At 42.4% G+C, this 15,223-nt stretch overlaps 1 protein-coding gene across 1 annotated transcript in view; it reads right to left on the bottom strand.

Moving 5' to 3' along the window:
• The window catches only part of LOC122562022 (uncharacterized), an 81,502-nt gene that overhangs the window by 26,199 nt on the left and 40,080 nt on the right, over positions 1-15,223 (bottom strand). Inside the window, exons 40-45 of the mRNA XM_088000358.1 lie at positions 6,229-6,280; positions 3,533-3,747; positions 3,295-3,438; positions 3,040-3,196; positions 1,712-1,739; positions 1,489-1,603 (exon numbers count right to left, since the gene is read on the bottom strand). Coding sequence (XP_087856484.1) covers positions 1,489-1,603; positions 1,712-1,739; positions 3,040-3,196; positions 3,295-3,438; positions 3,533-3,747; positions 6,229-6,280 — 711 coding nt within the window. The remainder of the gene's footprint in view (positions 1-1,488; positions 1,604-1,711; positions 1,740-3,039; positions 3,197-3,294; positions 3,439-3,532; positions 3,748-6,228; positions 6,281-15,223) is intronic.

Below are 15,223 nucleotides of genomic sequence, written 5' to 3' on the forward strand. Positions count from 1 at the left end.
TCCTGTTTTAAAATGAAGGATCATGCTTTAGGACAAAAATGGAGTGCAAGTTTTTCAATCAGAGAGTTGATTTTCAAGCTTCTGAGTCTATGGAGGCACAGAGGCAAGTAATGGAATACAGATAGACTCCTGTAAGGCTGACAAATTAAAGTTTTTATAGGAGGTAAATGGGAGTGTGGAATTCAAAATAAAAAGAGATGAATTGTGATCTTATTGAGTGCAGTGCACTCTTGAAAGGCTGAATGATCTACTTCTAATTCATATGCCCATTCACACATTGACCAAGATGCTGCTGCCCTATTCAATTCCATTCATTTTTCTCACCTGTGTTCAGTAACCTACATTGACTCCTCCCTAAAAAAGGTCTTGATGTTAAAATTCTCATCAGTATGTTCAAGTTCCTTCGTGGCTTTGTTCCTCTCAATTCTCTAATGTCCTGTGGTCCAGCAAAACTCTGAGATACCTGTGCTTATCTAATTTTGAGCTTTTCAGCATCTCTGATTGTAATTACTCCAAAACTGGTGGCTACGCATTCACTTGCCTAGATCATAAACATCAAATCTCAACTTGCATCTTTCTGCTTCCATACTCAATTTTCTCATTTAAAAGATTCTTTAAAACCTAAATTCATTGACCAAGCATTTGCTCACCTGATCTAACATCTTTATTTGTATTCAGTATAATGTTTTGTTTTATTATGCTCCTGAGAAGCACCCTAGAATGTCTTATCATGATAAAAGTATTACTAAATGCAAGTTGTGGTGGATTCCAAGTCAACACCTAAGAATAGAGTTGCTAAATAATTGATTACATAGGTAGTTGAGGAAAAGTGCAAGATAAGAAATAGGAGTAGGATCAGACATTGTGAATCTTTTCACCACTTAATATAATCTTGGCTAATTCATGGCTTCAACTCCAATTTCTCCTCCTCCCCCTCAATTTCTGGTCCTTGCATTTCTTGCTATCTCGAGGGAGCAACTACTTGTCTGTCTCAACCTTAAATGTATTCAACAATAGCACATCTATAATCATTTGGCATAGAGAATTCCAAAGATTCACAACTCTCTGAATAAAGTCATTTCTTCTTATCTCAGCCCTAAATGATCAACCCCATATCTTGAGACTCTCTCTCCCGGCTCTACATTCCCCAAACTAGGAATTTAATGAAATGGCAACAAATAGAATGCACAAGCCTTTGACAATTGCTTCTCTGGGTAATAGTCTCTGACAGTAGCTAATTAGACCCAATAGAACATTTCTATGCTGTAAATGTAATGTAATTTTATCTAAAATATGAAGCAAAGGCCTTGGTTTAATTGCATCCGAATATATTTTCTGAAGTGCTAAGCTGCTGCGAATGCTCCAGTGCCAGCAAATTATTACAAAAAGTCACCCTTATATTATCAACAAATGATTTGCTGACATTTTATAACTGAATATTTAGGGCTCTCTTCAGTTTAACCATTCATTTAGAACTTGTTGATTTACTTTAAGTGAACCTCCAGTTTGCTCCTTCTTCTTGGCATCACTACTTGCTGCAACTGAGGCAAAGTACTGGATGACACGTTTCGTGTTCACAGTCTTCCCAGCACCGGATTCTCCACTAAGGACAGAACAGAGAACTGTAAAAATATTTAAGAGTTTTCGTTTCAAAATCAAAAGTACTGTAAGGTTCAGGTGCTAAACATGTACATAAGCTTAACAATCTTACGTGATCAGAATGGACTGATTTTCACGATCTGGAAACAGAAAAAAGACCACCATTAGTATTTCTGCAGTCCTCCACTGCATTGCTTATTAGGATAGGGCATAATCGAAACATGTAGCTTTTGGAATGCTGCTACAGTCTAATCCTAAAAATATTGATATATGCATGTAAATTTTGCTTTACCTCTGCACTAGTCTAAGACACTGTTATTCCTTACAACTGCAGGTAACATTAGGAAAGTGTTTGTAGGTGAGCCAAACAATGAAAAGAGAGCAATGGGTTCTATGACTAAATGATTTAAATTGCAGAAGAAGCTGAAACAAAAGAACTGAACAAGCAAGCAGAGATTGCTTCAGTCCCATGGAAACCAAAGTTAAGTGCCATAGATATGATAAGAAGTAAGAGCAAATTGCTTTTAGATAGAATTATGAGGCCACCATGGACACAAAATGCCTACAGTGCCACAACTGCACTGATAATACCCACAGGAGTAGGAAAATAAGTGTTAATAGAAGTTATCAGACTGAAGCTATAGCAAAGCAGGGCCTTGACTGCATGCTATCCTATGACTAGTGAATGAATGTCACTAAAAGACTAGTCTTGTGAAAGGTAGGAGCTTTGGATGACAGATTGGGGTATAAAAATGGAGTCCAAACAATGGAGCCAGGGTAGATTATTTCAGGAGACACTCAGCAGAGACACTAAGCCTTTGAGCCACAGAATGCTATGAAAAGATATAAAAGAGACCTAAGGGGCAATTTTTTTTCACACAGAGGCTGGTACATGTATGGAGTGAGTTGCCAGAGGAAATGGTGGAGGCTAGTACAATTGTAACATTTAAAAGGCACCTGGATGGGTGTATGAATAGGAAGGGTTTGGAGGGATATGGGCTACGTGCTGGCAGGTGGGACTAGATTGGATTGGGATATCCTTTCGGCATGGACGAGTTGGACCGAAGCCTCTGTCTCCGTGCTCTACATCTCTATGACTGTATGATTCTAAGTCACTTAGTCACCTCACTAATATTTCCAGTGAGGTGCAGACACTTATCCCCAAACCTTTTCATTTATTTTAATCAACTTGTTCAGACATATAATAATATACCTTCAAGGCAGCTGGGACTTGAACCTGGACCTTTTGGCCCCAGAAGTAGGATCATCATTGTTGCACCGCAAGATCCTATTGTCTTAATGCAAGTCCTGAATGGTAAGTTTCTTCTGGTATATTTTAATTTTTGTTACAGTGCTCCTTAGCTGTTTACATGAATTTTAGCTGTTGGTATTATTTTTGAAAAGTTGATAGCGGCTTTGGTAATGAAGTTTCCAACTCACCAGTTTGCATGAACTGATAGGCGTTATCAGAGATGGAGAAGATGTGGGGAGGAGCTTCTTGACGCTTCTTGCCCCTGTAACCGGTCACTACTTCGGGATTGTACACGGGCAACCACTTGTAGGGGTTCACCGTGACACAGAACAGCCCAGAGTAGGTCTAAATTCAGAGAATCGAAGGGCATTAGAAATTCTGCAACATTCTGAGCAATAAATCACATTTCTGCTGTTACTTCTGAGGGAGATGGGTTCGCTTACATAGATCATCCAAGCTGCATAACGCTCTTTGAGGTTAAACAGCACAGCTGGTTCACTCAGATGAGTCATCATGGCCATATCTTCGATTTTATCGAATTTCGGAGGGTTCATTGGAAAGACTTCATCTTCTTTCACAGTTACAGTCTGCAAAATGACCCGTAGATCTTTAGTCACGTTCTTAAAACAAAATAATTGTTAAAGTTTGTTTTATGAAGGCACACTTTTCTGAAACACACACCTGCTTATTTATGGTTTCAACGACCACTTTACCACCTTCTCTGCTCTTGATGGTGCCTTTGGTGAACTCCTCTTTCGGATCCACACAGAAGCAAGCAGTCTTCGCTTCGAAGGGTCGATTTTGGGCTTCAATCCGTTCTTTCTCAGGCTTTCGAAGATAGATCGCCGCCTCCCCAAAAACGGCCATCTCTGCGTCTGAGCTCATGATTGCAGTTCACTGCAGAAAACAGAATTTAAATTATTATTGGAAGATAGTTTATGTAATGATTCTACGATAACTGTACATCTGTGTGTACGTTTTACACTGCATCCCATCACAAAGCCAGACACCTTCAAGTCAACTCTGCACGCCCAACCCAAGTGCTGACAAATAAAACCTAATGATTCTTTTGTTGCCCGCTGCTGTGTGAGATAAGTTCTAACACCAGTCATTTGGCGGTGCAAAATGGGTTCCACCCCAAAGTGAAACAGAGAGTCAATCAGCCTGTTAAATATGTGAGACAAGACATGTCAATACGGCTCTGATAGGAGATCATGGGGCGAAGCAGATTTATTTAAGAGCCCAGGCACCCGTTTATTAAAAGAGCAATTGCTGGAAAAGCTCTGCATCTGTGGAGAGAAATCAGTTATTGTTTCGGTCGAGTGACCCTTCGTCAGAACTCTCAGAATTGAAAAGGGTCACTGGACCCGAAACGATAACTCTGATTTCTCTCCGTAGATGCTGCCAGACCTGCCGAGCTTTTCCAGCAATTTCTGTTTTTGTTTCTGATTCACAGCATCCGCAGTTCTTTCGGTTTTTACCCATTTATTAAAATTTGGTGTCAACTTTTCAGTTTGGAGTAACAGCGGTTTGAAAATCCTTGCAATGATTAAAAATGAGTATATTGGAAATCGATTAGAGATTGGGTAAATCGTTCAGTTGTGGGGTAACTGGACTGGCAACAATAAACTGGACAGCACAAATGGAGACCACCCAGTATCAAACCCAACTGATCTGAAAGTTGTAAACCTCTGTTTGTAACATTGAGATACACCGGTAGTGTCACTGGCCTTGTAACGTTTTTAAAACATTTTCTTCAGAAGAAAACAGACCAATTACAGGCGGTTTAACAATTCACAATGTTTATTGAACATACAGGACCATGTTATTATTCAGAAGGTTTTAGACCTACGTTTGTACCAAGAACTCGTATAGGACTTCAACATATTTAAAATGAAGTGCAATATTTACGTCAACAGCTAATATATATCCAGTACACAATACACATCGCGCGATGCTGCCAATATTGGAGCTATCGTGTTTTGCAGCATGTTTGTAACTCTGGCCAGGTTGCATCTTCAGTTACAATATTCGCTGGCTACCCTACATCATAGAGTCATAGAGATGTACACGGAAACAGACCCTTAGGTCCAACTCGTCCATGCCGACCAGATATCCCAACTCAATCGAGTCCCACCTGCCAGCACCCGGCGCATAACGCTCCAAACCCTTCCTATTCATATACCCATCCAGATGCCTTTTAAATATTGCAATCGTACCAGCCTCCACCACTTCCTCTGACAGCTCATTCCATACACGTACCATTCTCTGCGTGAAAACGTTGCCCCTTAGGTCTCTTTTATATCTTTCCCCTCTCACCCTAAACCTATGCCCTCTAGCTCTGGACTCCCCCGACCCCAGGGAAAAGACTTTGTCTATTTATCCTATCCATGCCCCTCATGATTTTATAAACATCTATAAGGTCAGCCCCCGACCCTCCAAGGGAAACAGCCCCAGCCTATTTAACCTCTCCCTATAGCTCAAATCCTCCGACCCTGGCATCCTTGTAAATCTTTTCTGCACCCTTTCAAGTTTCACAACATCCTTCCGATAGGAAGGAGACCAGAATTGCACGCAATATTCCAACAATGGCCTAACCAATGTCCTGTACAGCCTCAACATGAAACTCCTGTACTGAGTACTCTGACTAATAAAGGAAAGCATACCAAACGCTTTCTTCACTATCCTACCTACCTATCATGTCCTGCTATTGTTACATGTACTATATTCTGAGGCATCTGGAATGCTTTCTTCATACACTTTCACAGTTGCTCTTGGAATGGCGATAGGCGACAACTTGCGTCCAACAAGAATGTATTTCCAGCTGGTCACCGACACATACAGTCTCTACTCATATTCGCCGATTCCCAATATCTGCACTAAACCGTTTGTGGATACTGTCAATCAACCTGTTCCTATCCTCTGGAAGCAAGTGGGCCTTCTTGCCCAGAGGCAGGGGCACTGCCACAAAAGCCCTCACGAAAGCATTTTGTTTCTCTTTGTCCTAGTCAAGGACGTTACTGCACAACTTTGGAGTAGGTGGCACTTGAACCCGGGCCTCTCCAAATGTAACTATGTGTCATGCTAGGATTGGAACCCACATCTCCAGAGGTTTTAGCTTGGGACTCTAGATTACTAGGCTAGTGACAGCACCATTATACCAAGCCTCCACCTTTATAGGTTTGACCAAATTGTTGAATGACCCTACCATATTTGTTTTAATCAAAAAACTGAGAATAATTCAATACCTAAGCTACAGTAATGTAAATGCGCAACCGCGGCATCTAATGTCATAGAATGTACAGGCCATTCACCACAATGCTAATCATATCAGTTTGAAAGTTTCATGCATGGACATTATACTTAGTTTGTCTTACCTTCTTGGATACAAGTAGCCAGAAGTAACGAATCCTGTCCAGTTGCCAGGAGCTGGAAGCAAAAATAAACATCAATCGTCGCCAGGCAAATGTTTTATTGACTTGAAAGACTTTGGGCATGAACCTGCCGTTTGAACCTTGTGATTGATGTACTAGAATTATGGGTTTGAACAGCGATGTTAGCGTCTCTCCCCATCCAGTTTCTTTCAGCGCAATGAATACGTTTCTGATCCTTTGGTCAACAGTTACACGTTGAACTCCCGCAGAAAACGTTTTAAAAGGTGCCTTCCGAGGCAGATGTTCCCCAGTTTAGACCATCAGCATCCTTTGAAATTCAAGATTGGTCTGAACTGTCAAGGACACGCCTGCTTTAAGTGCTTAGTAACTGTCTTGACCAAGCTTCAATAAATGTATTAAACATTTTGCAATTCAAGTGTATTTGGTATAATTTTAAAAATATATTTTAAAAAGACGCAAGAAATTTCATATCAGTTTCAACAGGGCAAAAAGGCAAAAGACCATGATGAACATTAATCAGGAGAGGAACTTAAGAGGAAAATGTGACATAAATGTAAAAAAAAATGCGTTATACAGAAATCTATGGGAAACTGACACTTATGTATCATAGCTAAATAAAAATAATATTTTGTTATTTCTCCATCGGATAGTTTTCTCAGAGCATTGATTATTCTAATGTTTAACGTTAAATAGCCGCGTCCATTCTATTACGAAAACGTGGGAGAGGTGACCCAATCGAACCTACCTTTGCTATTGGTTCAGTGGAGGATGCCGAGAACCATCCACCGCACCTGCTTTTATAAGAAGAATGTTGCCCACATAGCGGCTGGCTTCTCCAAATATGGAAAATGTGACAATTGGCCCGATTCATTGACCCGACGCGGTTGCCAACTATCTTTTTCCCAACGAAGAGTTATAATTAGTCGAAAAGCGTACAACCCCTTAGATATTGGAATGACGGAGTCATTAATCTTCCTGCCACTAAAACATATTATCAGTCGATCCGACGCTGATAGACAGCCTCAGCAATGTTTATATAAACCAGTGAATGATACCTCTACCAAATTGCCTCAGTTGGAGTTGCACAGCAGAGACCAAGACTAGTCTAAGTGTCATTTATTATGGTTTTCAATTATCGAGAGTTGTGTAGGTAAATAACAATTTCAGCCTGGTGTAAGTGAATGCTGCATTGGCAAGAGGCTAGACCTGTTTTTAACTGGAAAGGGGATTTTGTGGGCGGAAGGAAAATTATAAAAGTAACTATAGCGGGAACGTGGAGACGACCTGAAACTGCGGCTTAACTGGGGATGTATCTGTTATCAGGATGTAACCTTGATTTGAAAAGATGAGTGGTGGAAATATCCCAGATTGTGATGATTTAACAGATTAAAACATCGCTGTACCGGATTATTTGCTATCCATTACTTTCAATGGAAGCAAGCCACAAAATACATTTCCAGAGAATTGGAGGTGCCGATGTTGGACTGGGGTGTACAAAGTTAAAAATCACACCACACCAGGTTAAGTCCTAAAATGACTTTGCAGCTCTTGAGAAGTCGTTACTTGCCGTCATCGCCAATAATCCTTCATCAGCTAGTTCTAGCTCCTCAATCAGTTTCTTAGTCTAACTGAACTTCATAGTTTGCATTAGAGAAATCCAGAGAATTCATTACTTTATACACTTATTAAACGCTTAGGACATCAACGCCATTTGCTAGCTCGCCTCTAAGTTACAGCCCATCTTGACTTTGAACTGTATCGTTTTGTCTACAGTGTCGCAGGGTCAAAATCTGGAACCTCCTATTTAACTGCGCTGCCGGTGTCTTTACTGCCTCAACTACCGCTTTCTATTAGGGACTGGCAAGAAATACTGGCCTTGCCAAAGACACTCACATCTCAGGAACTAATGAAAAATAAATTTAAATTAAGCCCCCCAAAAATTTGCAACCAAGACACATATGCAAACGTAGTGGCTGTAGTACCGCCTGCCTCAGGCTGTCTACTTCTTAGTGGAGTGAACAGGCTTGGCTCCCCGTTTTAAATTCTTACAATCACACTTTAGTGCTAGACTGTATAAATCAGCGTGGTCCCCTGGTTTCCCTGCTGTCTGTCTGTGATCTGCTTTTCTCTTTTTCATTCCTGCTTTGGGAAGAGCTTGTGTGGTCTGACAGACTCCCGCAATCAGTGACGTGCCGGTTAGATTAGAGGGTGCATAAAAACCAAGCGGCGTTCGGGATCTCCCTCCTTCGGGAGCTGGAGCGGAACTCTGTCGGAGAGCGCCGCAGGTTTGTTGCTTTCTGAATTACGACAAGGATCGCTCCCAAATCTAAGAATAATTTTTTAAAAAGCATGCTTGAACCAAATTTACTTTCGAGTAAGTAGCTGTTGAGGACAAAGTCAATTGGACAGAACGCACTGGGAATTCAGTGACATTAGGTGAGGAACTCCAGTAAGAGACGTTCTGGTATATGGTTCTTGGGTAATTAGGGCAAAATTATGACTTCGCAAGATGTGTAATGAACTGTTTCTTTTTCACGACCATTTTAAAATGATCGATAATAAACGAGATACATAGACTCCGCTCCCGTTTGATGCTAACGTGCACATGCCCAGGCAGTTAATTTACTAAACAAAAACCCGAAAGAACTGCGGGTGCTCGAAATCAGGAACAAAAAAAACCAGCAATTGCTGGAAAAGTTCAGCAGATCTGGCAGCATCTGTGGAGATAAATCAGAGTTAACGTTTCGCGTCGGGTCGGGAAGGGTCGACCCTTCCTCTGAACTGTTAATCTACTGCATGAAGGGTTCTTGCGTTTCTTTTAATGCTTGGTGGTTCAACCCCTAAAATATCACCCTTCTCTACAACAAGTAAAACAATCTGAAAGGCAAGAAGGAAAGTTCCTTACAAAAGAGACCTAAAGGGCAACTTTCTTTCACACAGAGAGTGGTACCAGTATGGAATGAGCTGCCAGTGGAAGTGGTGGAGGCTGGTATAATTGCAACATTGAAGAGACATTTGGATGGGTATATGAATAGGAAGGGTTTGGAGGGATATGGGCCAGCTGCTGGCAGGTGGGACTAGATTGGGTTGGGATATCTGGTCGGCATGGATGATTTGGACCGAAGGTCTGTTTCCATGCTGTACATCTCTATGACTCTATGACTATATGGTCAGTATCTATCTGAAGTGTCCCATTATTACAACGCGTCACATTCATTACTGTGAGCCACATGTCACATTTCCAACATTGCATGTTCCATTGTGTGGCTGGAAAGTCAATGCACCACTTCCCCACCCCCTCGCCTACCCCCCAAGAAAAAGAACAATTTATGAGGAATCAGGCTCCACTAGTAAGAATTTGAGACTAAATGTCCCAAATGTCTCTGACTTCACAACCACTGTTGGCAGTACATTCCATGCACATACCACTCTCTGCATAAAGAACCTACCTCTGACATCTCCCCTATGCCTTCCTCCAATCACCTTAAAATTATGACCATTGGTGACAGCCATATCTGCCCTGAGGAGAAGTCTCTAGCTATCTACTCTATCTATGCCTCTCATTACCTTGTACACTTCTATCAAGTCACCTCTCTTCCTTTTCTCCAGTGTGAAAAGCCCTAGCTCACTCAACTTCTTTTCATAAGACATGCCCTCCAATCCAGGCAGCATCTTGGTAAACCTCCTCTGCACCCTCTCTAAAGTACCTACATTCTTCCTATAATAAGGTGACCAGTGGAGTAAATTGAGGGATGTGTAGGTTAGGTTCATCTTCAATTAAGATAAATGCCTGACACAACATTGTGGGCCAAAGGGCCTGTACTGTTCTGTACTGTTCTATGTTCTATATTCATCTCTGTTCGGTTTAATTAGTTGGATGCTGTCAATGTGTTCTACAGCAGTCGTCGATTATCAAGCTCTGCATCACATACATTGTGTAAGTGCAGAGATGAATTAGAGCACTTTTCCCATTGGAAAATTGCTATTATACAATAAAAACTGAATAAAACACTGTCTGGGAATTCTGTGTGTCATGACCTGAAATGATTTAAATCTACAGCTCTTTAAAACTGAAAATAAAAGTTTCTGCAGCTTACACTTATGTTTTCCATCTGTTGCTGGAATGCATTGATTGACAGCGTACACAGTATAGCTTTAAAAAGAAACACGGTCATAAGTTTTAGTAATTTTAATAGGCTTCTCTGTCTATGAATTGCAATTGTTTCTGCCAGCTGAGTCCATTATGAATACTTGGGTAAGCTCCAAGGTATACACAACCACCTAGTTCAACAATTGGACTGACAGATTAACTTTGAATAATGTCTCAAAACTGTCTTGATTTGTGACAACAAATTAATGACATGAGGGAATCTTAGTTTTTTTTGAATGGCTTTTTTGAAGTGAAGGTTCTTTTCAGCATGAATTGTGTTACTATGATAGCTTTGTTAGATTGTTAGAAGTTTTTTTTAAATGCCCATTTCAAAGAGGCCTCTGAGGTATATTCATAGTGTCATAGAGTCGAGATTTGCAGCATGGAAATAGACCCTTTCGCTTAACTTATCCATGTTACCCAGCTTTTGCATTTAAACTAGTGGCATTTGCGTGTGTTTGGTCCATATCCCTCCATGAGAGAAAATGAGGATTGCAGATGTTGGAGAGTCAGAGTCAAAGTGTGGCATTGCAAAAGCACAGCAGGTCAGGCAGCATTCTAGGAGCAGGAGAGTCGATGTTTCAGGCAGAAGCCCTTCATCAGGAATGTGGGGGGGGAGGTGAACGGAAGAGGGCTGAGAAATAAATAAGAGAGTGGGGGTCAGGCTGGAGGGAGGCAGCTGAGAAGGTGATTGGTGGATGCGAGTGGAGGGTGATTGTGACAGGTCGGTGGGGAGGGTGGAGTGGATAGGTTGGAAGGAAGATGGACAGGTGGAGCAGGTCAAAAAGGGCAGTGCCGAATTTGAGGGTTAGATCCAGGATGAGGTGGGGGGAAGGGAGGTTTGGAAACTAGTGAAATCAACATTGATGCCATATGGTTGAAGGGTCCCAAGGCAGAAGATGAGGTGCTCTTCCTCCAGATGTTGGGTGGCTTGAATTTGGTGGTGGATGAGGCCTAGGACTTGTGTCTCCTTGGTGGAGTGGGATAGAAGGAGCTTCATCACCTGATGAAGGAGCGTCGCTCCGAAAGCTAGTGTGCTTCCAATTAAACCTGTTGGACTATAACCTGGTGTTGTGTGAGTTTTAACTTGGTGGATTGGGAAGGGGAGTTGAAGTGGTCAGCCACAGGGTGGTGGGGTTGTTTGGTGTTTGTGTCCAAGAGATGTTCCCTGAAATGTTCCACGAGTTGACGTTCTGTCTCCCCAGTGTAGAGGAGACCACATCAAGAGCAATGGACACAGTAGATGAGGTGGATGAAAGTGCAGGAAAATCTCTGCTGGATGTGAAAAGTTCCTTTGGGGCCTTGGACAGAGGTGAGGTGGGAAGTATGGGTGCAGGTTTTACACCTCTTGCAGCGGCAAAGGAAGGTGCTGGATGTGGAGGGTGGAATGGTGGGGGACTGTGGACCTAACGAGGGGGCCACAGAGGGAATGGTCTCTGCAGAACGCAGGCAGGGTTGGGAAGGGAAATGTGTCTCTGGTGGTGGGGTCTGATTGTAAGTGGCAGATTAGGACCAGGGCGGTTCTATCCTTGTTGCAGTTGGAGGGGTGGAATTCAAGGGCAGAGGTGTGGAAAGTGGAGGGGATGCACTGGAGGGCATTGTTGATCACGTGCAAGGGGAGATTGTGGTCCTGGAAATCAGAGGCCATCTGGGATGTCCTGAAATGGCATTGCTCCTCCTGGGAGCAGATACGGCAGAGGCTAAGGAATTCAGAGTAAGGGATCGCATTTATATAGGAAAAGGGGTGGGAGGAGATGTAGCCCTGATTGCTGTGGGGGCTGGTGGGTTTGGAATAGATGTCTGTGCTGAGTCAGTCACTGGAGATGGAGACGGAGAGGTCCAGGAAGGTGAGAGGGATGTTGGAAATGGTCCAGGTGAGCTTAAGGTCAGGGTGGAAGGTGTAAGTAAAGTTGAGGAACTGCTCCACCTCCTTGTGGGAGCAGGAGTTGGCACCAATACAGTCATCAATATATCGGAGGAAGAGGTGGGGGATGCCGCCAGTGTAACATATCCCTCCATACCTATCCCATCAATGTACTTGTCCAAATGTTTCTTAAATAATGAAATTGTACTCTCCGCCACCAACTCAGGCAGCCCATTCCAGCCGTTCAGCACCCTCTGTGTGAAAACATTGCTCCTGTCTCACCTTAAACCAATGCCCTCTAGTTTTAGATTCCTCTACCGTAGAGAAAACAGTTGGCTATCTACTTTATCTATCGTTAAAGATAAAAAACTGCAGATGCTGGACAAGGTCGTAACGCAGGAGGCTGGAAGAACACAGCAAGCCAGGCAGCATCAGGAGGCAGAGAGTCAACATTTCGGGTGTAACTCTTCTTCAGGACGTCACCACCTCCTGATGCTTCCGGCTTGCTGTGTTTTTCCAGCCTCCTGCTTGTTACCTACTTTATCTATGCCTCTCATAATTTTAAAGACCACTTTAAGGTCACCCCTCAGTTTCCTACACTTCAGGCAAAGAAGACTGGATCTAAAAGTTAAAGTTCTAAATTGGAGGAAGGCCAATTTTGATCGCATTAAGCAAGAACTTTCAAAAGTTAATTGGCGGCAGATGTTCACAGGTAAAGGAACGGCTGGAAGTTGGGAAGGGTTCAAAAATGAGATAATGAGAGTCCAGAGACAGTGTGTTCCTGTTAGGGTGAAAGGAAAGATTGGTAGGTGTAGGGAAAGCTGGATGACCAGAGAAAATGAGGTTTTGGTTAAGAGAAAGAAGGAAGACAGCAGAGATCAAGTGAATCTTTAGAAGGATATAAAGGCAGTAGGAGTGTACTTAAAAGGGAAATCAAGAGGGCAAAAAGAGGATATGAGGTAGCTTTGGCAAATAGGGTTAAGGAGAATCCCAAGGGATTTTATAAATACATTAAGGATGAAAGGGTAAAAAGGGAGCAAATAGGGCCCCTCAAAGATCAGCAAGGCAGCCTATGCTGTGGAACCACAAGAGATGGAAGAGATACTAAACAAATATTTTGCATTAGTGTTTACTGTAGAGAAGAACATGGAAGATATAGAATGTGAGGAAATAGATTGTGACATCTTGAAAAATGTCCATATTTCAGAGGAGGAGGTGCTGGATGTCTTAAATCGCATAAAGGTGGATAAATCCCCAGGACTTTGTGGGAAGCTAAGGAAGTGTTTGCTGGGCCCATTGTTGAGATATTTGTATCATTGATAGTCACAGGTGAGATGCCCGAAGACTGGAAGTAGACTAGCCCCAGCCTATTCAGCCTCTCCCTATAGCTCAAGCCCTCCAACCCTGGCAACATCCTTGTAAATCTTTTCTGAACCCTTTCAAGTTTCACAACTCCCTTCCGATAGGAGGGAGACTAGAATTGCACACAATTTTCCAAAAGTGGCCTAACTAATGTCCTGTACAGCTGCAACATAACCTCCCAACTCTTATACTCAATGTTCTGACCAATAAAAGAAAGCATACCAAATGCCTTCTTCAGTATCCCAATTACTGCACGGTGGCTCAGTGGTTAGCACTGCTGCCTCACAGTGCCGGGGACCCGGGTTTGATTCCAGCCTCGGGTGACTGTCTGTATGGAATTTTCACATTCTCCCTGTCTTTGCGTGGGTTTTCTCCAGGTGCTCTGGCTTCCTCCCACAATCCAAAGACTTGCAGGTTAGGAGAAGTGGCCATGCTACATTGTCCATAATGTTCAATGATGTGTAGGTTAGATGCATTAATCAGGGGTAAATATAGGTTAGTAAGGTAGGGGTGGGTTACTCTTCAGAGGGTCACTGTGGACCTGTTGGGCCGAAGGGCCTGTTCCCACACTGGAGGGATTCTAATTCATACCTGTGACTCCACTTTCAAGGAACTATGAACCTGCATTTCAATGACTCTTTGTTCAGCAACACTTCCCAGGACCTTACCATTAAGTGTATAAGTCCTGCCCTGATTTGCCTTTCCAAAATGCAGCACCTCACATTTATCAAAATTAAAATCCATCTGCCACTCCTCAGCCCATTGGCCCACCTGATCAAAATTCCATTTCACTCTGAAATAGCCTTCTTTGTTGTCCATTACACCTCCAATTTTGATGTTATCTGCAAACTTACTAAATGTATCTCCTATGTTCACATCCAAATCATTTATATAAATGATGAAAAGCAGTGGACCCATCATCAATCCTTGTGACACACCGATGGTCACAGGTCTCCAGTCTGAAAAGCAACCCTCCACCACCCCCCTGTTGTCTATATCCAAGTGGCTAGTTCTCTCTGTATTCCAAGAGATCTAACCTGGCTAACCAGTCTACCATGAGGAGCCTTGTCGAATGCCTTACCGAAGTCGGTATAGATCATGTCTACCACTCAAACCTCATCAATCCTCTTTGTTATTTCTTTAAAAAACTCAATCAAGTTAGTGAGACTTGATGTCCCATGCACAAAGCCATGTTGACTATCCCTAATCAGTCCTTGCCTTTCCAATAATGTAAATCCTGTCTCTTAAGATTTCCTCCAACAATTTGCCCACCACCTATGTTAGGCTCACCGGTCTACAATTCCCTGGTTTTCCTTACCACCTTTCTTAAATTTCTTTGGAGCATTGGTGGCGTTATAAACGTTTATAAAATAATGAAGGGTATGGCTAGAGTGAATCGATAAGGTCATTTCCTGGTGAAAGAGTCCAAAACTATAGGACATATGTTTAGGTGAGAGGGAAAAGATTTAAAAGGGACTCGGGGAAAAATAAGGTGGTATGTGTATTGTATGAGTTGCCAGAGGAAGTGATGGAGGCTGATACACTTACAACATTTAAAAGGCATCTGGATGGGTATTTGAATAGGAAGAGTTTAGAGGAAA

Source organism: Chiloscyllium plagiosum, unplaced genomic scaffold, assembly GCF_037043375.1.
Source record: "Chiloscyllium plagiosum isolate Xiang-an unplaced genomic scaffold, Cpla_swu_hap1 HiC_scaffold_25, whole genome shotgun sequence".
Lineage (NCBI taxonomy): Eukaryota > Metazoa > Chordata > Chondrichthyes > Orectolobiformes > Hemiscylliidae > Chiloscyllium > Chiloscyllium plagiosum.